This window comes from Oncorhynchus kisutch, linkage group LG14 (assembly GCF_002021735.2).
Source record: "Oncorhynchus kisutch isolate 150728-3 linkage group LG14, Okis_V2, whole genome shotgun sequence".
In the NCBI taxonomy this organism is placed as follows: Eukaryota; Metazoa; Chordata; class Actinopteri; order Salmoniformes; family Salmonidae; genus Oncorhynchus; species Oncorhynchus kisutch.
The window spans coordinates 49,742,239-49,767,209 of NC_034187.2; the positions used below are offsets into that span (position 1 = coordinate 49,742,239).

At 43.8% G+C, this 24,971-nt stretch overlaps 2 protein-coding genes across 2 annotated transcripts in view; both read right to left on the reverse strand.

The window, feature by feature from the left end:
• Positions 1-15,270, reverse strand: eppk1 (epiplakin 1). The gene is given in 2 exon segments (XM_031788500.1): positions 1-9,241; positions 9,243-15,270. Coding segments are annotated over 2 exon segments (14,775 nt in total). The 5' UTR covers positions 14,919-15,270; the 3' UTR covers positions 1-142.
• Positions 14,101-24,971, reverse strand: part of LOC109903772 (epiplakin) — a 14,279-nt gene continuing 3,408 nt past the window's right edge. The window contains exon 2 of the mRNA XM_020500705.2: positions 14,101-21,312. Within this exon, the coding sequence (XP_020356294.2) occupies positions 14,924-21,277 (6,354 nt within the window). The 5' untranslated portion in view covers positions 21,278-21,312 and the 3' untranslated portion in view covers positions 14,101-14,923. The remainder of the gene's footprint in view (positions 21,313-24,971) is intronic.

The following is a 24,971-nucleotide window of genomic DNA, read 5'->3' on the forward strand; positions in this document are numbered from 1 at the left end:
TTCACTTAAAAAATTACTTTTTATTATATTCAATTCAGAATAATTCGCCAAACATCAACAAAGAAAGCATTTATATGTGATAAAGTAAGGATAAAATATCTGCACATCTTTGATAACAATTTTACGACAAATCCGTATAAGCTCATTTATTCAGAGACAGAAAGCTAAGACCACTGTCTGGGTCCCTCACACACCTCTCCAGAAGCTGCAAGTAGGTGAGGTTCTCTTGTGTGTTGGGGTCAAAAAAGCCCTTGGTGTCATCGTCAGGGTCATTGAGGATATGGTTCATTTCCTCATCAAGGTATCCTCTCTGGTACGCCACCTCTACTGGCACTCTATGACTGTACACTGGATCGATGATTCCACCAGTTGCAATCTGTGCCTCAAGAAGGCGAATTCCATGGTCCTTGACAATTAGATCCTTTTTCAAGGCCTGGAACAAGGAAATTGTGTTTCCTGTGTAGGGATCCTTGTATCCAGTGACTGCCCTCTCTGCTGAAAGCAGTTTGTTCTTCCACTCATTCCCAATAACACCTTGAGCGGCTGCCTCTTCTACAGAGAGCTTCTTGTTCTTCACTGGGTCAATGACAAATCCAGTGGCAGCTTGAGCCTCCAGCAGAACCAGAGAGGTTCCAGGAGTTAGAAGACCTTTGGATTTGGCCTCGTAGATGCTCATGGTCTGTTTGGTGGACTGAACATATACACCTGCAATGCTATTAGTTCCCTCCAAGTACTTGTGTACTGAGTCCATTTCACTCACTTGGTTCACAGTGACTTTTCCTGTGTTGAGGTCTTCATAGAGTTTCTTGTCAATAATTTTTGAGGCAAGCAGCTCGCCAGCGGTGACATTCTTCCTGATACCATGGAAGCTTGTCTCTGTGGTTGTTGTGGTAATGGTTGTTTTCTCTGACTTTGTGTCAGGTGGTGGTGTGCATGTTGACACTGAAGATGTTGTGGTTATTGTGGTGGTAGTCTTTTGTTGAATACTTGCTAGGATAATCTCCATGATGCTTTCAATAGTGATTGCTCCGGATTTATACTGCTGCACAAGCTCTCTCCTTCTCTCCTCTGTGATGTATTTTGAGTAGAGGAGATCCCATAGAGACACTTTCTGTCCTTGAAATTTGCCCCCGGCCTTAGTTGTTGTCATAGCCTTTAGAATGTTCTTGGTTTGCTCATCAATGAAGAAGTAAAACTCTCCTTTTTTGACAATTACAAGTAAGCTAAGGCCAGTATCTGGGTCTGTCACACACCTCTCCACAAGCTGCAGGTAGGTGAGGTTCTCTTGTGTGTTGGGGTCAAAAAAGCCCTTGGTGTCATCGTCAGGGTCATCGAGGATCTGGTTCATTTCCTCATCAAAGTATCCTCTCTGGTACGCCATCTCTACTGGCACTCTATGACTGTACACTGGATCGATGATTCCACCAGTTGCAATCTGTGCCTCAAGAAGGCGAATTCCATGGTCCTTGACAATTAGATCCTTTTTCAAGGCCTGGAACAAGGAAATTGTGTTCCCTGTGTAGGGATCCTTGTATCCAGTGACTGCCCTCTCTGCTGAAAGCAGTTTGTTCTTCCACTCGTTCCCAACCACACCTTGAGCGGCTGCCTCTTCTACAGAGAGCTTCTTGTTCTTCACTGGGTCAATGACAAATCCAGTGGCAGCTTGAGCCTCCAGCAGAACCAGAGAGGTTCCAGGAGTTAGAAGACCTTTGGATTTGGCCTCGTAGATGCTCATGGTCTGTTTGGTGGACTGAACATATACACCTGCAATGCTATTAGTTCCCTCCAAGTACTTGTGTACTGAGTCCATTTCACTCACTTGGTTCACAGTGACTTTTCCTGTGTTGAGGTCTTCATAGAGTTTCTTGTCAATAATTTTTGAGGCAAGCAGCTCGACAGCAGTGACATTCTTCCTGATACCATGGAAGCTTGTCTCTGTTGTTGTTGTGGTAATGGTTGTTTTCTCTGACTTTGTGTCAGGTGGTGGTGTGCATGTTGACACTGAAGATGTTGAGGTTATTGTGGTGGTAGTCTTTTGTTGAATACTTGCTAGGATAATCTCCATGAAGCGTTCAATGGTGATTGCTCCAGATTTATACTGCTGCACAAGCTCTCTCCTTCTCTCCTCTGTGATGTATTTTGAGTAGAGGAGATCCCATAGAGACACTTTCTGTCCTTGAAATTTGCCTCCGGCCTTAGTTGTTGTCATAGCCTTTAGAATGTTCTTGGTTTGCTCATCAATGAAGAAGTAAAACTCTCCTTTTTTGACAATTACAAGTAAGCTAAGGCCAGTATCTGGGTCTGTCACACACCTCTCCACAAGCTGCAGGTAGGTGAGGTTCTCTTGTGTGTTGGGGTCAAAAAAGCCCTTGGTGTCATCGTCAGGGTCATCGAGGATCTGGTTCATTTCCTCATCAAAGTATCCTCTCTGGTACGCCACCTCTACTGGCACTCTATGACTGTACACTGGATCGATGATTCCACCAGTTGCAATCTGTGCCTCAAGAAGGCGAATTCCATGGTCCTTGACAATTAGATCCTTTTTCAAGGCCTGGAACAAGGAAATTGTGTTCCCTGTGTAGGGATCCTTGTATCCAGTGACTGCCCTCTCTGCTGAAAGCAGTTTGTTCTTCCACTCGTTCCCAACCACACCTTGAGCGGCTGCCTCTTCTACAGAGAGCTTCTTGTTCTTCACTGGGTCAATGACAAATCCAGTAGCAGCTTGAGCCTCCAGCAGAACCAGAGAGGTTCCAGGAGTTAGAAGACCTTTGGATTTGGCCTCGTAGATGCTCATGGTCTGTTTGGTGGACTGAACATATACACCTGCAATGCTATTAGTTCCCTCCAAGTACTTGTGTACTGAGTCCATTTCACTCACTTGGTTCACTGTGACTTTTCCTGTGTTGAGGTCTTCATAGAGTTTCTTGTCAATAATTTTTGAGGCAAGCAGCTCGCCAGCAGTGACATTCTTCCTGATACCATGGAAGCTTGTCTCTGTTGTTGTTGTGGTAATGGTTGTTTTCTCTGACTTTGTGTCAGGTGGTGGTGTGCATGTTGACACTGAAGATGTTGAGGTTATTGTGGTGGTAGTCTTTTGTTGAATACTTGCTAGGATAATCTCCATGAAGCGTTCAATAGTGATTGCTCCGGATTTATACTGCTGCACAAGCTCTCTCCTTCTCTCCTCTGTGATGTATTTTGAGTAGAGGAGATCCCATAGAGACACTTTCTGTCCTTGAAATTTGCCCCCGGCCTTAGTTGTTGTCATAGCCTTTAGAATGTTCTTGGTTTGCTCATCAATGAAGAAGTAAAACTCTCCTTTTTTGACAATTACAAGTAAGCTAAGGCCAGTATCTGGGTCTGTCACACACCTCTCCACAAGCTGCAGGTAGGTGAGGTTCTCTTGTGTGTTGGGGTCAAAAAAGCCCTTGGTGTCATCGTCAGGGTCATCGAGGATCTGGTTCATTTCCTCATCAAAGTATCCTCTCTGGTACGCCACCTCTACTGGCACTCTATGACTGTACACTGGATCGATGATTCCACCAGTTGCAATCTGTGCCTCAAGAAGGCGAATTCCATGGTCCTTGACAATTAGATCCTTTTTCAAGGCCTGGAACAAGGAAATTGTGTTCCCTGTGTAGGGATCCTTGTATCCAGTGACTGCCCTCTCTGCTGAAAGCAGTTTGTTCTTCCACTCGTTCCCAACCACACCTTGAGCGGCTGCCTCTTCTACAGAGAGCTTCTTGTTCTTCACTGGGTCAATGACAAATCCAGTGGCAGCTTGAGCCTCCAGCAGAACCAGAGAGGTTCCAGGAGTTAGAAGACCTTTGGATTTGGCCTCGTAGATGCTCATGGTCTGTTTGGTGGACTGAACATATACACCTGCAATGCTATTAGTTCCCTCCAAGTACTTGTGTACTGAGTCCATTTCACTCACTTGGTTCACTGTGACTTTTCCTGTGTTGAGGTCTTCATAGAGTTTCTTGTCAATAATTTTTGAGGCAAGCAGCTCGCCAGCAGTGACATTCTTCCTGATACCATGGAAGCTTGTCTCTGTTGTTGTTGTGGTAATGGTTGTTTTCTCTGACTTTGTGTCAGGTGGTGGTGTGTATGTTGACACTGAAGATGTTGAGGTTATTGTGGTGGTAGTCTTTTGTTGAATACTTGCTAGGATAATCTCCATGAAGCGTTCAATAGTGATTGCTCCGGATTTATACTGCTGCACAAGCTCTCTCCTTCTCTCCTCTGTGATGTATTTTGAGTAGAGGAGATCCCATAGAGACACTTTCTGTCCTTGAAATTTGCCCCCGGCCTTAGTTGTTGTCATAGCCTTTAGAATGTTCTTGGTTTGCTCATCAATGAAGAAGTAAAACTCTCCTTTTTTGACAATTACAAGTAAGCTAAGGCCAGTATCTGGGTCTGTCACACACCTCTCCACAAGCTGCAGGTAGGTGAGGTTCTCTTGTGTGTTGGGGTCAAAAAAGCCCTTGGTGTCATCGTCAGGGTCATCGAGGATCTGGTTCATTTCCTCATCAAAGTATCCTCTCTGGTACGCCACCTCTACTGGCACTCTATGACTGTACACTGGATCGATGATTCCACCAGTTGCAATCTGTGCCTCAAGAAGGCGAATTCCATGGTCCTTGACAATTAGATCCTTTTTCAAGGCCTGGAACAAGGAAATTGTGTTCCCTGTGTAGGGATCCTTGTATCCAGTGACTGCCCTCTCTGCTGAAAGCAGTTTGTTCTTCCACTCGTTCCCAACCACACCTTGAGCGGCTGCCTCTTCTACAGAGAGCTTCTTGTTCTTCACTGGGTCAATGACAAATCCAGTAGCAGCTTGAGCCTCCAGCAGAACCAGAGAGGTTCCAGGAGTTAGAAGACCTTTGGATTTGGCCTCGTAGATGCTCATGGTCTGTTTGGTGGACTGAACATATACACCTGCAATGCTATTAGTTCCCTCCAAGTACTTGTGTACTGAGTCCATTTCACTCACTTGGTTCACTGTGACTTTTCCTGTGTTGAGGTCTTCATAGAGTTTCTTGTCAATAATTTTTGAGGCAAGCAGCTCGCCAGCAGTGACATTCTTCCTGATACCATGGAAGCTTGTCTCTGTTGTTGTTGTGGTAATGGTTGTTTTCTCTGACTTTGTGTCAGGTGGTGGTGTGCATGTTGACACTGAAGATGTTGAGGTTATTGTGGTGGTAGTCTTTTGTTGAATACTTGCTAGGATAATCTCCATGAAGCGTTCAATAGTGATTGCTCCGGATTTATACTGCTGCACAAGCTCTCTCCTTCTCTCCTCTGTGATGTATTTTGAGTAGAGGAGATCCCATAGAGACACTTTCTGTCCTTGAAATTTGCCCCCGGCCTTAGTTGTTGTCATAGCCTTTAGAATGTTCTTGGTTTGCTCATCAATGAAGAAGTAAAACTCTCCTTTTTTGACAATTACAAGTAAGCTAAGGCCAGTATCTGGGTCTGTCACACACCTCTCCACAAGCTGCAGGTAGGTGAGGTTCTCTTGTGTGTTGGGGTCAAAAAAGCCCTTGGTGTCATCGTCAGGGTCATCGAGGATCTGGTTCATTTCCTCATCAAAGTATCCTCTCTGGTACGCCACCTCTACTGGCACTCTATGACTGTACACTGGATCGATGATTCCACCAGTTGCAATCTGTGCCTCAAGAAGGCGAATTCCATGGTCCTTGACAATTAGATCCTTTTTCAAGGCCTGGAACAAGGAAATTGTGTTCCCTGTGTAGGGATCCTTGTATCCAGTGACTGCCCTCTCTGCTGAAAGCAGTTTGTTCTTCCACTCGTTCCCAACCACACCTTGAGCGGCTGCCTCTTCTACAGAGAGCTTCTTGTTCTTCACTGGGTCAATGACAAATCCAGTGGCAGCTTGAGCCTCCAGCAGAACCAGAGAGGTTCCAGGAGTTAGAAGACCTTTGGATTTGGCCTCGTAGATGCTCATGGTCTGTTTGGTGGACTGAACATATACACCTGCAATGCTATTAGTTCCCTCCAAGTACTTGTGTACTGAGTCCATTTCACTCACTTGGTTCACTGTGACTTTTCCTGTGTTGAGGTCTTCATAGAGTTTCTTGTCAATAATTTTTGAGGCAAGCAGCTCGCCAGCAGTGACATTCTTCCTGATACCATGGAAGCTTGTCTCTGTTGTTGTTGTGGTAATGGTTGTTTTCTCTGACTTTGTGTCAGGGGGTGGTGTACATGTTGACACTGAAGATGTTGTGGTTATTGTGGTGGTAGTCTTTTGTTGAATACTTGCTAGGATAATCTCCATGAAGCGTTCAATAGTGATTGCTCCGGATTTATACTGCTGCACAAGCTCTCTCCTTCTCTCCTCTGTGATGTATTTTGAGTAGAGGAGATCCCATAGAGACACTTTCTGTCCTTGAAATTTGCCCCCGGCCTTAGTTGTTGTCATAGCCTTTAGAATGTTCTTGGTTTGCTCATCAATGAAGAAGTAAAACTCTCCTTTTTTGACAATTACAAGTAAGCTAAGGCCAGTATCTGGGTCTGTCACACACCTCTCCACAAGCTGCAGGTAGGTGAGGTTCTCTTGTGTGTTGGGGTCAAAAAAGCCCTTGGTGTCATCGTCAGGGTCATCGAGGATCTGGTTCATTTCCTCATCAAAGTATCCTCTCTGGTACGCCACCTCTACTGGCACTCTATGACTGTACACTGGATCGATGATTCCACCAGTTGCAATCTGTGCCTCAAGAAGGCGAATTCCATGGTCCTTGACAATTAGATCCTTTTTCAAGGCCTGGAACAAGGAAATTGTGTTCCCTGTGTAGGGATCCTTGTATCCAGTGACTGCCCTCTCTGCTGAAAGCAGTTTGTTCTTCCACTCGTTCCCAACCACACCTTGAGCGGCTGCCTCTTCTACAGAGAGCTTCTTGTTCTTCACTGGGTCAATGACAAATCCAGTGGCAGCTTGAGCCTCCAGCAGAACCAGAGAGGTTCCAGGAGTTAGAAGACCTTTGGATTTGGCCTCGTAGATGCTCATGGTCTGTTTGGTGGACTGAACATATACACCTGCAATGCTATTAGTTCCCTCCAAGTACTTGTGTACTGAGTCCATTTCACTCACTTGGTTCACTGTGACTTTTCCTGTGTTGAGGTCTTCATAGAGTTTCTTGTCAATAATTTTTGAGGCAAGGAGCTCGCCAGCAGTGACATTCTTCCTGATACCATGGAAGCATGTCTCTGTTGTTGTTGTGGTAATGGTTGTTTTCTCTGACTTTGTGTCAGGGGGTGGTGTGCATGTTGACACTGAAGATTTTGTGGTTATTGTGGTGGTAGTCTTTTGTTGAATACTTGCTAGGATAATCTCCATGAAGCGTTCAATAGTGATTGCTCCGGATTTATACTGCTGCACAAGCTCTCTCCTTCTCTCCTCTGTGATGTATTTTGAGTAGAGGAGATCCCATAGAGACACTTTCTGTCCTTGAAATTTGCCCCCGGCCTTAGTTGTTGTCATAGCCTTTAGAATGTTCTTGGTTTGCTCATCAATGAAGAAGTAAAACTCTCCTTTTTTGACAATTACAAGTAAGCTAAGGCCAGTATCTGGGTCTGTCACACACCTCTCCACAAGCTGCAGGTAGGTGAGGTTCTCTTGTGTGTTGGGGTCAAAAAAGCCCTTGGTGTCATCGTCAGGGTCATCGAGGATCTGGTTCATTTCCTCATCAAAGTATCCTCTCTGGTACGCCACCTCTACTGGCACTCTATGACTGTACACTGGATCGATGATTCCACCAGTTGCAATCTGTGCCTCAAGAAGGCGAATTCCATGGTCCTTGACAATTAGATCCTTTTTCAAGGCCTGGAACAAGGAAATTGTGTTCCCTGTGTAGGGATCCTTGTATCCAGTGACTGCCCTCTCTGCTGAAAGCAGTTTGTTCTTCCACTCGTTCCCAACCACACCTTGAGCGGCTGCCTCTTCTACAGAGAGCTTCTTGTTCTTCACTGGGTCAATGACAAATCCAGTGGCAGCTTGAGCCTCCAGCAGAACCAGAGAGGTTCCAGGAGTTAGAAGACCTTTGGATTTGGCCTCGTAGATGCTCATGGTCTGTTTGGTGGACTGAACATATACACCTGCAATGCTATTAGTTCCCTCCAAGTACTTGTGTACTGAGTCCATTTCACTCACTTGGTTCACTGTGACTTTTCCTGTGTTGAGGTCTTCATAGAGTTTCTTGTCAATAATTTTTGAGGCAAGCAGCTCGCCAGCAGTGACATTCTTCCTGATACCATGGAAGCTTGTCTCTGTTGTTGTTGTGGTAATGGTTGTTTTCTCTGACTTTGTGTCAGGGGGTGGTGTACATGTTGACACTGAAGATGTTGTGGTTATTGTGGTGGTAGTCTTTTGTTGAATACTTGCTAGGATAATCTCCATGAAGCGTTCAATACTGATTGCTCCGGATTTATACTGCTGCACAAGCTCTCTCCTTCTCTCCTCTGTGATGTATTTTGAGTAGAGGAGATCCCATAGAGACACTTTCTGTCCTTGAAATTTGCCCCCGGCCTTAGTTGTTGTCATAGCCTTTAGAATGTTCTTGGTTTGCTCATCAATGAAGAAGTAAAACTCTCCTTTTTTGACAATTACAAGTAAGCTAAGGCCAGTATCTGGGTCTGTCACACACCTCTCCACAAGCTGCAGGTAGGTGAGGTTCTCTTGTGTGTTGGGGTCAAAAAAGCCCTTGGTGTCATCGTCAGGGTCATCGAGGATCTGGTTCATTTCCTCATCAAAGTATCCTCTCTGGTACGCCACCTCTACTGGCACTCTATGACTGTACACTGGATCGATGATTCCACCAGTTGCAATCTGTGCCTCAAGAAGGCGAATTCCATGGTCCTTGACAATTAGATCCTTTTTCAAGGCCTGGAACAAGGAAATTGTGTTCCCTGTGTAGGGATCCTTGTATCCAGTGACTGCCCTCTCTGCTGAAAGCAGTTTGTTCTTCCACTCGTTCCCAACCACACCTTGAGCGGCTGCCTCTTCTACAGAGAGCTTCTTGTTCTTCACTGGGTCAATGACAAATCCAGTGGCAGCTTGAGCCTCCAGCAGAACCAGAGAGGTTCCAGGAGTTAGAAGACCTTTGGATTTGGCCTCGTAGATGCTCATGGTCTGTTTGGTGGACTGAACATATACACCTGCAATGCTATTAGTTCCCTCCAAGTACTTGTGTACTGAGTCCATTTCACTCACTTGGTTCACATGTGACTTTTCCTGTGTTGAGGTCTTCATAGAGTTTCTTGTCAATAATTTTTGAGGCAAGCAGCTCGCCAGCAGTGACATTCTTCCTGATACCATGGAAGCTTGTCTCTGTTGTTGTTGTGGTAATGGTTGTTTTCTCTGACTTTGTGTCAGGTGGTGGTGTACATGTTGACACTGAAGATGTTGTGGTTATTGTGGTGGTAGTCTTTTGTTGAATACTTGCTAGGATAATCTCCATGAAGCGTTCAATACTGATTGCTCCGGATTTATACTGCTGCACAAGCTCTCTCCTTCTCTCCTCTGTGATGTATTTTGAGTAGAGGAGATCCCATAGAGACACTTTCTGTCCTTGAAATTTGCCCCCGGCCTTAGTTGTTGTCATAGCCTTTAGAATGTTCTTGGTTTGCTCATCAATGAAGAAGTAAAACTCTCCTTTTTTGACAATTACAAGTAAGCTAAGGCCAGTATCTGGGTCTGTCACACACCTCTCCACAAGCTGCAGGTAGGTGAGGTTCTCTTGTGTGTTGGGGTCAAAAAAGCCCTTGGTGTCATCGTCAGGGTCATCGAGGATCTGGTTCATTTCCTCATCAAAGTATCCTCTCTGGTACGCCACCTCTACTGGCACTCTATGACTGTACACTGGATCGATGATTCCACCAGTTGCAATCTGTGCCTCAAGAAGGCGAATTCCATGGTCCTTGACAATTAGATCCTTTTTCAAGGCCTGGAACAAGGAAATTGTGTTCCCTGTGTAGGGATCCTTGTATCCAGTGACTGCCCTCTCTGCTGAAAGCAGTTTGTTCTTCCACTCGTTCCCAACCACACCTTGAGCGGCTGCCTCTTCTACAGAGAGCTTCTTGTTCTTCACTGGGTCAATGACAAATCCAGTGGCAGCTTGAGCCTCCAGCAGAACCAGAGAGGTTCCAGGAGTTAGAAGACCTTTGGATTTGGCCTCGTAGATGCTCATGGTCTGTTTGGTGGACTGAACATATACACCTGCAATGCTATTAGTTCCCTCCAAGTACTTGTGTACTGAGTCCATTTCACTCACTTGGTTCACTGTGACTTTTCCTGTGTTGAGGTCTTCATAGAGTTTCTTGTCAATAATTTTTGAGGCAAGCAGCTCGCCAGCAGTGACATTCTTCCTGATACCATGGAAGCTTGTCTCTGTTGTTGTTGTGGTAATGGTTGTTTTCTCTGACTTTGTGTCAGGGGGTGGTGTACATGTTGACACTGAAGATGTTGTGGTTATTGTGGTGGTAGTCTTTTGTTGAATACTTGCTAGGATAATCTCCATGAAGCGTTCAATAGTGATTGCTCCGGATTTATACTGCTGCACAAGCTCTCTCCTTCTCTCCTCTGTGATGTATTTTGAGTAGAGGAGATCCCATAGAGACACTTTCTGTCCTTGAAATTTGCCCCCGGCCTTAGTTGTTGTCATAGCCTTTAGAATGTTCTTGGTTTGCTCATCAATGAAGAAGTAAAACTCTCCTTTTTTGACAATTACAAGTAAGCTAAGGCCAGTATCTGGGTCTGTCACACACCTCTCCACAAGCTGCAGGTAGGTGAGGTTCTCTTGTGTGTTGGGGTCAAAAAAGCCCTTGGTGTCATCGTCAGGGTCATCGAGGATCTGGTTCATTTCCTCATCAAAGTATCCTCTCTGGTACGCCACCTCTACTGGCACTCTATGACTGTACACTGGATCGATGATTCCACCAGTTGCAATCTGTGCCTCAAGAAGGCGAATTCCATGGTCCTTGACAATTAGATCCTTTTTCAAGGCCTGGAACAAGGAAATTGTGTTCCCTGTGTAGGGATCCTTGTATCCAGTGACTGCCCTCTCTGCTGAAAGCAGTTTGTTCTTCCACTCGTTCCCAACCACACCTTGAGCGGCTGCCTCTTCTACAGAGAGCTTCTTGTTCTTCACTGGGTCAATGACAAATCCAGTGGCAGCTTGAGCCTCCAGCAGAACCAGAGAGGTTCCAGGAGTTAGAAGACCTTTGGATTTGGCCTCGTAGATGCTCATGGTCTGTTTGGTGGACTGAACATATACACCTGCAATGCTATTAGTTCCCTCCAAGTACTTGTGTACTGAGTCCATTTCACTCACTTGGTTCACAGTGACTTTTCCTGTGTTGAGGTCTTCATAGAGTTTCTTGTCAATAATTTTTGAGGCAAGCAGCTCGCCAGCAGTGACATTCTTCCTGATACCATGGAAGCTTGTCTCTGTTGTTGTTGTGGTAATGGTTGTTTTCTCTGACTTTGTGTCAGGTGGTGGTGTGCATGTTGACACTGAAGATGTTGAGGTTATTGTGGTGGTAGTCTTTTGTTGAATACTTGCTAGGATAATCTCCATGAAGCGTTCAATAGTGATTGCTCCGGATTTATACTGCTGCACAAGCTCTCTCCTTCTCTCCTCTGTGATGTATTTTGAGTAGAGGAGATCCCATAGAGACACTTTCTGTCCTTGAAATTTGCCCCCGGCCTTAGTTGTTGTCATAGCCTTTAGAATGTTCTTGGTTTGCTCATCAATGAAGAAGTAAAACTCTCCTTTTTTGACAATTACAAGTAAGCTAAGGCCAGTATCTGGGTCTGTCACACACCTCTCCACAAGCTGCAGGTAGGTGAGGTTCTCTTGTGTGTTGGGGTCAAAAAAGCCCTTGGTGTCATCGTCAGGGTCATCGAGGATCTGGTTCATTTCCTCATCAAAGTATCCTCTCTGGTACGCCACCTCTACTGGCACTCTATGACTGTACACTGGATCGATGATTCCACCAGTTGCAATCTGTGCCTCAAGAAGGCGAATTCCATGGTCCTTGACAATTAGATCCTTTTTCAAGGCCTGGAACAAGGAAATTGTGTTCCCTGTGTAGGGATCCTTGTATCCAGTGACTGCCCTCTCTGCTGAAAGCAGTTTGTTCTTCCACTCGTTCCCAACCACACCTTGAGCGGCTGCCTCTTCTACAGAGAGCTTCTTGTTCTTCACTGGGTCAATGACAAATCCAGTGGCAGCTTGAGCCTCCAGCAGAACCAGAGAGGTTCCAGGAGTTAGAAGACCTTTGGATTTGGCCTCGTAGATGCTCATGGTCTGTTTGGTGGACTGAACATATACACCTGCAATGCTATTAGTTCCCTCCAAGTACTTGTGTACTGAGTCCATTTCACTCACTTGGTTCACTGTGACTTTTCCTGTGTTGAGGTCTTCATAGAGTTTCTTGTCAATAATTTTTGAGGCAAGCAGCTCACCAGCAGTGACATTCTTCCTGATACCATGGAAGCTTGTCTCTGTTGTTGTTGTGGTAATGGTTGTTTTCTCTGACTTTGTGTCAGGGGGTGGTGTACATGTTGACACTGAAGATGTTGTGGTTATTGTGGTGGTAGTCTTTTGTTGAATACTTGCTAGGATAATCTCCATGAAGCGTTCAATAGTGATTGCTCCGGATTTATACTGCTGCACAAGCTCTCTCCTTCTCTCCTCTGTGATGTATTTTGAGTAGAGGAGATCCCATAGAGACACTTTCTGTCCTTGAAATTTGCCCCCGGCCTTAGTTGTTGTCATAGCCTTTAGAATGTTCTTGGTTTGCTCATCAATGAAGAAGTAAAACTCTCCTTTTTTGACAATTACAAGTAAGCTAAGGCCAGTATCTGGGTCTGTCACACACCTCTCCACAAGCTGCAGGTAGGTGAGGTTCTCTTGTGTGTTGGGGTCAAAAAAGCCCTTGGTGTCATCGTCAGGGTCAACGAGGATCTGGTTCATTTCCTCATCAAAGTATCCTCTCTGGTACGCCACCTCTACTGGCACTCTATGACTGTACACTGGATCGATGATTCCACCAGTTGCAATCTGTGCCTCAAGAAGGCGAATTCCATGGTCCTTGACAATTAGATCCTTTTTCAAGGCCTGGAACAAGGAAATTGTGTTCCCTGTGTAGGGATCCTTGTATCCAGTGACTGCCCTCTCTGCTGAAAGCAGTTTGTTCTTCCACTCGTTCCCAACCACACCTTGAGCGGCTGCCTCTTCTACAGAGAGCTTCTTGTTCTTCACTGGGTCAATGACAAATCCAGTGGCAGCTTGAGCCTCCAGCAGAACCAGAGAGGTTCCAGGAGTTAGAAGACCTTTGGATTTGGCCTCGTAGATGCTCATGGTCTGTTTGGTGGACTGAACATATACACCTGCAATGCTATTAGTTCCCTCCAAGTACTTGTGTACTGAGTCCATTTCACTCACTTGGTTCACAGTGACTTTTCCTGTGTTGAGGTCTTCATAGAGTTTCTTGTCAATAATTTTTGAGGCAAGCAGCTCGCCAGCAGTGACATTCTTTCTGATACCATGGAAGCTTGTCTCTGTTGTTGTTGTGGTAATGGTTGTTTTCTCTGACTTTGTGTCAGGTGGTGGTGTGCATGTTGACACTGAAGATGTTGAGGTTATTGTGGTGGTAGTCTTTTGTTGAATACTTGCTAGGATAATCTCCATGAAGCGTTCAATAGTGATTGCTCCGGATTTATACTGCTGCACAAGCTCTCTCCTTCTCTCCTCTGTGATGTATTTTGAGTAGAGGAGATCCCATAGAGACACTTTCTGTCCTTGAAATTTGCCCCCGGCCTTAGTTGTTGTCATAGCCTTTAGAATGTTCTTGGTTTGCTCATCAATGAAGAAGTAAAACTCTCCTTTTTTGACAATTACAAGTAAGCTAAGGCCAGTATCTGGGTCTGTCACACACCTCTCCACAAGCTGCAGGTAGGTGAGGTTCTCTTGTGTGTTGGGGTCAAAAAAGCCCTTGGTGTCATCGTCAGGGTCATCGAGGATCTGGTTCATTTCCTCATCAAAGTATCCTCTCTGGTACGCCACCTCTACTGGCACTCTATGACTGTACACTGGATCGATGATTCCACCAGTTGCAATCTGTGCCTCAAGAAGGCGAATTCCATGGTCCTTGACAATTAGATCCTTTTTCAAGGCCTGGAACAAGGAAATTGTGTTCCCTGTGTAGGGATCCTTGTATCCAGTGACTGCCCTCTCTGCTGAAAGCAGTTTGTTCTTCCACTCGTTCCCAACCACACCTTGAGCGGCTGCCTCTTCTACAGAGAGCTTCTTGTTCTTCACTGGGTCAATGACAAATCCAGTGGCAGCTTGAGCCTCCAGCAGAACCAGAGAGGTTCCAGGAGTTAGAAGACCTTTGGATTTGGCCTCGTAGATGCTCATGGTCTGTTTGGTGGACTGAACATATACACCTGCAATGCTATTAGTTCCCTCCAAGTACTTGTGTACTGAGTCCATTTCACTCACTTGGTTCACTGTGACTTTTCCTGTGTTGAGGTCTTCATAGAGTTTCTTGTCAATAATTTTTGAGGCAAGCAGCTCGCCAGCAGTGACATTCTTCCTGATACCATGGAAGCTTGTCTCTGTTGTTGTTGTGGTAATGGTTGTTTTCTCTGACTTTGTGTCAGGGGGTGGTGTACATGTTGACACTGAAGATGTTGTGGTTATTGTGGTGGTAGTCTTTTGTTGAATACTTGCTAGGATAATCTCCATGAAGCGTTCAATAGTGATTGCTCCGGATTTATACTGCTGCACAAGCTCTCTCCTTCTCTCCTCTGTGATGTATTTTGAGTAGAGGAGATCCCATAGAGACACTTTCTGTCCTTGAAATTTGCCCCCGGCCTTAGTTGTTGTCATAGCCTTTAGAATGTTCTTGGTTTGCTCATCAATGAAGAAGTAAAACTCTCCTTTTTGACAATTACAAGTAAGCTAAGGCCAGTATCTGGGTCTGTCACACACCTCTCCACAAGCTGCAGGTAGGTGAGGTTCTCTTGTGTGTTGGGGTCAAAAAAGCCCTTGGTGTCATCGTCAGGGTCATCGAGGATCTGGTTCATTTCCTCATCAAAGTATCCTCTCTGGTACGCCACCTCTACTGGCACTCTATGACTGTACACTGGATCGATGATTCCACCAGTTGCAATCTGTGCCTCAAGAAGGCGAATTCCATGGTCCTTGACAATTAGATCCTTTTTCAAGGCCTGGAACAAGGAAATTGTGTTCCCTGTGTAGGGATCCTTGTATCCAGTGACTGCCCTCTCTGCTGAAAGCAGTTTGTTCTTCCACTCGTTCCCAACCACACCTTGAGCGGCTGCCTCTTCTACAGAGAGCTTCTTGTTCTTCACTGGGTCAATGACAAATCCAGTGGCAGCTTGAGCCTCCAGCAGAACCAGAGAGGTTCCAGGAGTTAGAAGACCTTTGGATTTGGCCTCGTAGATGCTCATGGTCTGTTTGGTGGACTGAACATATACACCTGCAATGCTATTAGTTCCCTCCAAGTACTTGTGTACTGAGTCCATTTCACTCACTTGGTTCACTGTGACTTTTCCTGTGTTGAGGTCTTCATAGAGTTTCTTGTCAATAATTTTTGAGGCAAGCAGCTCGCCAGCAGTGACATTCTTCCTGATACCATGGAAGCTTGTCTCTGTTGTTGTTGTGGTAATGGTTGTTTTCTCTGACTTTGTGTCAGGGGGTGGTGTACATGTTGACACTGAAGATGTTGTGGTTATTGTGGTGGTAGTCTTTTGTTGAATACTTGCTAGGATAATCTCCATGAAGCGTTCAATAGTGATTGCTCCGGATTTATACTGCTGCACAAGCTCTCTCCTTCTCTCCTCTGTGATGTATTTTGAGTAGAGGAGATCCCATAGAGACACTTTCTGTCCTTGAAATTTGCCCCCGGCCTTAGTTGTTGTCATAGCCTTTAGAATGTTCTTGGTTTGCTCATCAATGAAGAAGTAAAACTCTCCTTTTTTGACAATTACAAGTAAGCTAAGGCCAGTATCTGGGTCTGTCACACACCTCTCCACAAGCTGCAGGTAGGTGAGGTTCTCTTGTGTGTTGGGGTCAAAAAAGCCCTTGGTGTCATCGTCAGGGTCATCGAGGATCTGGTTCATTTCCTCATCAAAGTATCCTCGCTGGTACGCCACCTCTACTGGCACTCTATGACTGTACACTGGATCGATGATTCCACCAGTTGCAATCTGTGCCTCAAGAAGGCGAATTCCATGGTCCTTGACAATTAGATCCTTTTTCAAGGCCTGGAACAAGGAAATTGTGTTCCCTGTGTAGGGATCCTTGTATCCAGTGACTGCCCTCTCTGCTGAAAGCAGTTTGTTCTTCCACTCGTTCCCAACCACACCTTGAGCGGCTGCCTCTTCTACAGAGAGCTTCTTGTTCTTCACTGGGTCAATGACAAATCCAGTGGCAGCTTGAGCCTCCAGCAGAACCAGAGAGGTTCCAGGAGTTAGAAGACCTTTGGATTTGGCCTCATAGATGCTCATTATCTCTTTGGTGGATTCAATTCTTACTCCTGCAACGGAATTTGTTGCCCCAAGGTACTTTTGAATAGATTCCATTTCCCCTACTGTCTCTTCAGTAACTTCTCCATGGATAATCTGTGTGAAGAGTTCCTTTGATATGATTTGTGACTCATAAAGCTCACTTGCTGATACCTGCTTCCTCAGTCCTTTGAACTTTATTTTTTTTGATGTCACTTCCTGTATTATTATGATGACTATTTCTATTATCTCTTTCATTGTCAATGATCTTGTCTTGTACTGTTTCAAGAGCTGCTCTCTCTTCAGTTTTGAAATGTATTCAGAGATTAACACATCCCACATTGACACCTGTTTGTCTTCAAATATACCTGCATTGATCACCACAATTTTGTCTTTGAATTCCTGCTCTGTTTGTTCATCTGTGTGAAAGTCACCTCCAGCTTCTACATGTAATGGTAGGAGTAAAAGTCCTGTATGAGAATCCTTTTCACATCTCTCTCTTAACTGAAGGTATGTTAGGTTTTCCTTGGTGCTGGGGTCAAAGAATCCTTTTGTGTCATCATTTGGATTAGACATTACTTCACTTGTTTCTTCATCAAGGTAGCCATTTTTCTTGGCGACATGAGAAGGTATCCTGTAGCTGTTGACTGGGTCAATTATTCCCCCTGTTGCAATTTGTGCTTCTAGCAGATGTATCCCATGGCCTTTCTCGATCAGATCTTTTTTCATGGCTTCAAATAAAGATATTGTGTCATCTGTGTATGGATCTACATATCCAGTGACTGCTCGTTCAGCTGAGAGTAGTTTTTCATGTATTTCTAGTCCAATTAGTCGTTCTCTTGCGGCCTCATCAACAGATAAATATTTGTTCTTGATTGGATCGATGACAAACCCTGTTGCAGCCTGAGCCTCAAGCAGTTTCAGTGCAGTACCAGGTGTTAGCAAACCTTGTGTCTTTGCTTCATAAATGCTCATTACTTTTTTGGATGGAAGAATCTGGACGCCAGCAACACTTCCTGTACCCCTTAGGTATTGTTTCACAGATTCCAGTTTGGTCACTTGTTCAAGAGTTACTTTTCCTTCCTCCAAACTCCTGAAGGTATTGGCATCGATTATGCTTGATTTCAATAGTTGTTTTGCAGAGACCGGCTTTCTCAAACCTATTGTTGTTTTCAGAGTTTTGTTCTCTTCCAATTTTGTAATGGTGGAAATGACCAAAGTGATTATTACTTGTATGGTTATCTTCTTTGTTCTGTATTTTTCAAGGAACTGGAGTCTCTGATCATCAGTAAAGTATCCAGAGTGAATCAAATACCAAAGAGAGACCGTCTTTCCTGAATAACGCCCTACTGATATGCTAACAGTTGTCTTTTCAAACTCCTGTTTGATCTCAGCATCTGAGTCAATTTTTTCAGTTTCATCCTGTGTTTTAGTTTTGTCCATCAGTGGCAGAAGAAACAGACCCGTCTCTGGGTCCTTTATGCACTGCTCCATCATTTCCATGTAGGTCAAGTTTGCTTGTGTCCTTGGGTCAAAAAATCCCTTGGTGTCATCGCTGGGATCTGTCAGGATTTGATTAAGCTCTACATCAAAGTATCCCTTTCTGTAAGCAACTTCAAGGGGCAAATGCAGACACTTCAATGGGTCAATGATGCCACCTGTTGCAATCTGGGCTTCAAGTAAACGAATGCCATGCTGCTGCAGGATCAGATCTTTCTTCATGGCTTGAAAGAGTGAGATCTTTTTGTCAGTGTAGGGGTCTGTGTAGCCAGTTACTGCCTTCTCTGCTGATAAGAGCTTTTCGTACAGTTCTGGGCCAATTATCTTCTCTTTCAGAGCATGATCCACAGTCAGTTTCTGGTTATGGAGAGGGTCAATGATAAAGCCTGTGGCAGCTTGTGCTTCCAGAAGAGATAGCGCAGTACCAGGAGTCAGGATGCCCTTTTTCTTGGCCTCATAGATGCTCAGTTTTTGACTGGAGGGTTGGAGTATCACCCCGGCTACACAGCTGTTTCCTTTCAGATAGGTTCTAACTGTGTCTATCTTCAGTATATCCTTGTTGGTCAGTTTCCCTTCAATCAGACTTTTGTATGTCTTTTCATCCACAATTTCCAACCTCAAAAGGTCCACAACAGAAACATTCCCCCTCAGACCCTCAAAGTTAAGACCAGCTTGCCACTTTATCTCCTTGCATTCAATGATTTCCAGGATAATTACAATGATTTCCTTGATTGTGATCATCCTTGACTTGTACAGTTTGAATAACTCCTGCCTTTTGTCCTCACACAGATATTCAGAGTTGATGAGATCCCAGAGTGTTACATGCTTGCAGCTGAACCTGCCATACTTAACAGTGACATTTGTAGCTTGGAATGTCTCCTTTATGTGATCTTGTATGTTGACTCTGTTGCTTTTGCCTTTGAGGGGCAGAAGACAAAGGCCTGTGCTTGGATCAGTGACACACCTAGCCATGAGCTTCAGGTATGTGAGGTTTTCATGGGTGTTGGGGTCAAAGAAGCCCTTAGTGTCATCACTTGGATCATCAAGAATCTGATTCATTTCCTCATTGAAATATCCCCTCTTGTATGCTACATGGACAGGAATACGATGGCTGTTAAGAGGGTCAATGATTCCTCCAGTGGCAATCTGTGCCTCCAGCAGACGAATTCCATGGTCTTGTAAGATGAGGTCTTTCTGCATGGCTTGGAACAGAGAGATGGTTTTGCCAGTGTATGGATCTTTGTAACCAGTCACTGCTTTTTCCGCTGAACGCAGCTTTCCATGAAGGTCAGGTCCCACTATGTTTGCCTTCACTGCCTCATCCACTGAAAACTTTCTATTGGCAATAGGGTCAATGATGAAGCCTGTTGCTGCTTGAGCTTCCAGTAGAATCAGTGCAGTTCCTGGCATTAGCTTTCCCTTTTGTCTGGCCTGGTAGATTGTCATGATCTGAGAATCAGGAAGCAAAACACCTGCAATGCTGACTTTCCCTTGTAAGTACATTTGAACAGTTTCATCCTCTGTGACCTCCTTCACTGTCTTCTTCCCCTTGTTGAGTTCCTCCAGGATATTCTCACTAATGATATCTGCCTCTACCAGCTGCTTTGCTGTGACAGTCTCCCGGATTCCTTCAAATACGACGTTGGTTCTTTTCACTGATTGCTCTATAACCTCCATAATTTTTCTGATCATCATCTTTATTGTAAGGTGTCCCTGTGTGTATTGCCGAATGATGTCTTGCCTCTGATGTTCGTTGAAGTATTCTGACATCAGCAATTCCCAAAGGGATACAATCATTCCCATGTACTTCCCACAAGTCACACTCACTCTCACTTCTTTGAAGTTAAGTTTGGTTTGATAGTCGATGAAATTATGATTCCGACCACCTGACTGTTCCATAAGAGGAAGCAGGCAGAGTCCAGTGGCTGGGTCGATGACACATCGTCCCATCAGCTGAAGGTATGTCAGATTTTCCTTTGTGTTTGGATCAAAGAATCCTTTGGTGTCATCTCCTGAGTCTGCAAGTATTGCATTCATGTTTTCATCAAAGAAACCTCGCTTGTAGGCCACATCCACAGGAAGTCGGTGACTGTTGATGGGATCAATTATTCCTCCTGTGGCGATTTGAGCTTCCAGTAAGCGAATTCCATGCTCCTTCACGATTAGGTCCTTTGACAATGCCTGAAACAGGGATATTGTTTCACTTGTGTAGGGGTCTTTGTATCCTGTGACTGCCCGCTCAGCCGAAAGCAGTTTAGCATGGTAGTCAGGGCCCACAACTTTGTTTTTAATAGCCTCGTCCACGCTGAATTTCTTGTTCTGAACAGGGTCAATCATAAAACCAGTGGCAGCCTGTGCCTCAAGAAGAACTAGAGCTGTTCCAGGCATAAGAATGCCCTGCTTCATGGCTTGATAGATACTCATTCTCTGATTGGACGAGAGCATAGCTACACCAGAGATACCTCCTTTACCTTCCAGGTACTCTTTCACAGTCTCCATGAGCATCACATCCTGAGTGGTTGTTTTGCCTTCCTGCAAGTCGTCATAGGTCTCTTTGTCAATGATGTTTGCTGCCAGGAGCTCAGTGGAGGACACCCCCCTTCGCAGGCCTTTGAAGGTGATGCATACTGGGAGCAGCAGTAAGCCAGTGTCAGGATCCACTATGCATTTCTCTATCAGATGTGAGTAGTTAAGATTTTCTTGTGAGTTTGGATCATAGAAAACTTTGAGGTCTTCCATCTGGTCAGAGAGTAAACCTTTTTCATAGTGTCCCTTCTCAATCGCTGAGTACACTGAAACATGTTTTTTTTCAACTGGGTCAAATAGGCCTTTTGTGGATATCTGTGCCTCAAGCAACCGGGATCCGTAATTTTTTGGAATCACATCCTTTTGTATGGCTTGGAATACAGACATTTTTTCATTTGTATAAGGATCTATGTAACCATCAATGGCTCTCTCAGCAACAAGGAGTTTTTCTCTCATCTCAGGTCCAATTATTCCTTCCTTGACAGCTTCTTCTACTGGAAGTTTCCGGTTGTTGATAAGGTCTATGATTCCCTCAGTGGCAGCCTGGGCCTCCAACAGGGCCAATGCTGTGCCAGGCTTCAGTAGACGTTTCTTCATGGCCTGATATATTGTTATCTTCTGCTTTGTCTTCTCCAGGAAGACTCCAGCTACTGCACCGGTGCCTTGTGCCTGGCCATTTTCATTCCCTTCCATATCTTTAGTGATCGGCTCAATCTTGACTTTCAAATCTGTGTAAAGATACAGAGAAAAACAAATGTAAATAGGAAAAGCACTTGCACATTTGAGTTTGCTTGTTGCAGGTGAATGGGAATAATTGGATGATAAGGCCAAACAGCCAACACATAATCTTAAACAAAGTGATACTGTCAAGAGCAGGTTTTCCTTTTCTTTTACAATATCAGGTTGCAAAGGTTCATTTTCACTTAGAAATCTTTAGTAATAGTTTTATGTTTTATCAATGATTTACTCTGAAGAATGGCTTCAATTTATTTGTTTGCTTGTGCTGTATTATTTCATATCAGTTTCATGGCATTAACTTTCAAAAAAATCTTGCCTGGGCTCATATGCCTGATGTTGCAGTTGTTTGCAGGTATAAATAAACACCATTTTAAATCAGTTCAATCTAATGTAATTTCAGTAATGAAGTGAAAACAATTGTCTGGTTGATTGTGGATTTTAAGATGTAATATGATTTTAGTTCATTTCCTGCAATAACTAGAAATTAAATGGACCACAACTACAGTCAGTGTAACATTGTGAAATGTCTTTATTTGTTTAGGCATGCTAAAGCAACTGTTGGAAAGGTGTAGACTTAAAATGGAAATAGGGGGGAACTATAAAACCTAAGAGCACTTAAATGTAACCTGAAACATTATTGTAACTCAACATATTTTTGAGAGAAGACACTGATCATGAATATATAATTCTTAATTACAGTAGATTGGGTTTATTTTGTTGAATGTTATCAATAAATGCACTTGTGCATGTTAAGACATAAGACAACAATGGGTAAATGAGCCAGAAAAGCACACAGCTTGACTAAAAAACATACACTTCATCTACAGTGACATAATTCTTAAAAAGTTGAGCAGAAATATGGTGCATTCACTAGGCCCCATGCTCATCAAAACACAAGATCAAACGTTTTTGGGGGAGCACAATAATGGTAGCTAGCAAACTCACATACATTGCAGTGTTTCGTACACTTGACCTTATTTTAGCGCCCAAAACATTTAATATGAATACCATTGTACAGCACAATTTCTCCCCTTTCCAGCAAAATCAATGATGAGACCTTCATGCTGCCCGTCTCTGCATGATTGAAGAAAGCAATGGAACTCACCCTTTTCAAAAATCACCTATAAAATGTAAATAAAACACTATAAAGACTTTATATAATGTCTCATTATATACCAATAGTATTTGAAGGTTTGTGTTGAATTTGAATAGGGTTTTTTAGGGGTCGGCGCTAAAGTTATCTTCACAAGTAAACTGCGGCTGTCGCATTTGTCATGATGGCTCGCAGTGATGACGCAATCTTTTTTACTATTGTTTGAATTAACTTCTGATGAATCCACGAGTAATTCACTTTACACTCATTATTTCACTCACCATTGATCATTTCTTGTTTTTAATCTGCGAGAGAAGTGCTACCCCTGGTGGAAAGAGGCTGTACAAGACACAATGAGTTACAAAATGCTAAATTTAGTTTACACTCCGGATTTTGATGCCAACACAGTCGCTGCAGTCCTATTAGTTTTCATTGCAGCCTCGTTTGAATGCCACAGTTGGGCAAAATGTGTACAAAACAGTGTTAGTTACCAGTATTTACCATCGATCTGATCAAAATCTTGACATTACTGTCTCATTGTTGGGAAGACATAATGTGGTTACAGGATCTTAACATTAAGCAAAGTCTTGTCAGACATGTTCTAAGTCATAAGGAAGTAAAAAAGATAGAAAGCAAAGGTATTTGGGCTTCATCCCAGATGGCACCCTATTCCCTATGTAGTGCACACATTATTTTGTGCACTATATAGGGCAGGGGTATTCAACTCTTACTCTACAAGGTTTGGAGCCTGCTGGTTTTCTGTTGTACCTGATAAGGAATTGCACACACCTGGTGTTCCAGGTCTAAATCAGTCCCTGATTAGAGGGGAACAATGAAAAAATGCAGTGGAACTGGTTTCGAGGTCCAGAGTTGAGTTTGAAGGACAGGGATTAGGGTTCCATTTCGGACACACCCTTGATATACTGCCAGAGGTCTATTTATCTCTAGAGGGGTAGCTAGATTGTGTGCCGGATAACATCACTACAGCATGTGGGAGTAGAGAAGGTGTGATTATATTGTTTTTCATGCAGTGTGTGGATAAATATAAAAAATATTCTAAATGTGGTCTCCATGCTATTTTCATGAATGCATTAGACTATAAATTATGATCTACGAATATTAGCTATCAAGACAAAATATTTACCAAAGCTGTGTCTTGCATGATTAAGCAGCAGGTTAACTGTTATGTAGTAGGCTCTGTAACATGAGGACACAATGGGTATTATTAAGGGTAAAGTTTACTCGTCAAGCTTAACATGCCATTACAGCATACATCATCATCACATGCATACTCCTCTCCATATCTAAAGTCCTGTTTTCCTTGTATTTCCATTCTGTGTCAGAATCTGAGTATGTGAGCGGAGTGGAGCTGGAGCGGAGTGACAAGCGACTAGCAGAACATGCCCAATTTGACTGGAGCGTGTCAATTTCACTCCAGTAGCCCTCATATCACGAGCTCAGGGCATGCCCGCCCCAGCATGCATTTGTAGTCTACTTGTGTGCTGCTATAGCCCCTTGCTTTAGGAACTTTAATGGAGTTCGCTAAATATTTTCATAAAGAAACTGATAAAACACACAAGTGTTTTATCAGACAAAGAGGAAGAGAGGGATTGCTGTGATTTAGTGTCCACAACTAAACAATCATAAAAGACACATATCCCAAAAGCATGCTACGTACACATGCTAAAAGAAAGGAACGAGTTGGGTAGATAACTAAGTGTATCATTATAGCTAAGTATTTATAAACCAAAAAATCAGATCTCTTAAACGTTTTGTTCATTTTCATTCTATTATCTGTACAATAGGCCATAACTGATTTTGACCCAATAGGCCTGGCATTTAAGGTTTTGATTGGGTTATTTTGCCTAAAAACCTTTAGAACTACTCAAATTAATTTTAAAAAACAACTCTGCATCTCTGCCTAGCCTGGCAAGTGGCCAAAAGGGTGTTTAGCATCCCCAGTGGTTTTGCAAGTGTGAAGAGGATATTCTCCGCTGCTGGCCGGCTCTCCAGGAGCCATCGCATGACTGGCCAAACTCATATTTCTAAAAATGAAATCAAAGGCACTAATGAGTTTTTTGTTTAATTTGTATTTAATTCTAAATAAGTCACTGCCTATATGTACAATTTATAGAATATAATGATTTAATACAAGTACATTTTGTTAAAACGCTGAGGGATTTATGTCCATCCTATTGTGTCACACTCATAAATCCCTTGAAATAATTGAAATAATATAGCCTAAATAATACATTTTTGTTCCTTCTTAAGCTCTCTGTCTGGCGTCTGACCTATTTAGAGTGTTTATATGCTGTTTCAAATCAAATGTAGTCTATTTGAGATTCAACTCTTTGGCCTGAATGACAAGCGTCACGTTTGGAGAAAACCTGGCACCAAAACCTGGCACCTGGCACCATGGTGAAGCATGGTGGTGGCAGCATCATGCTGTGTGGATGTTTTTCAGCGTCAGGGACAGGAAAACTAGTCAGGATCGAGGTAAAGATAAACAGAGCAAAGACTTGAACCCGATTGAACATCTCTGGAGAGACCTGAAAA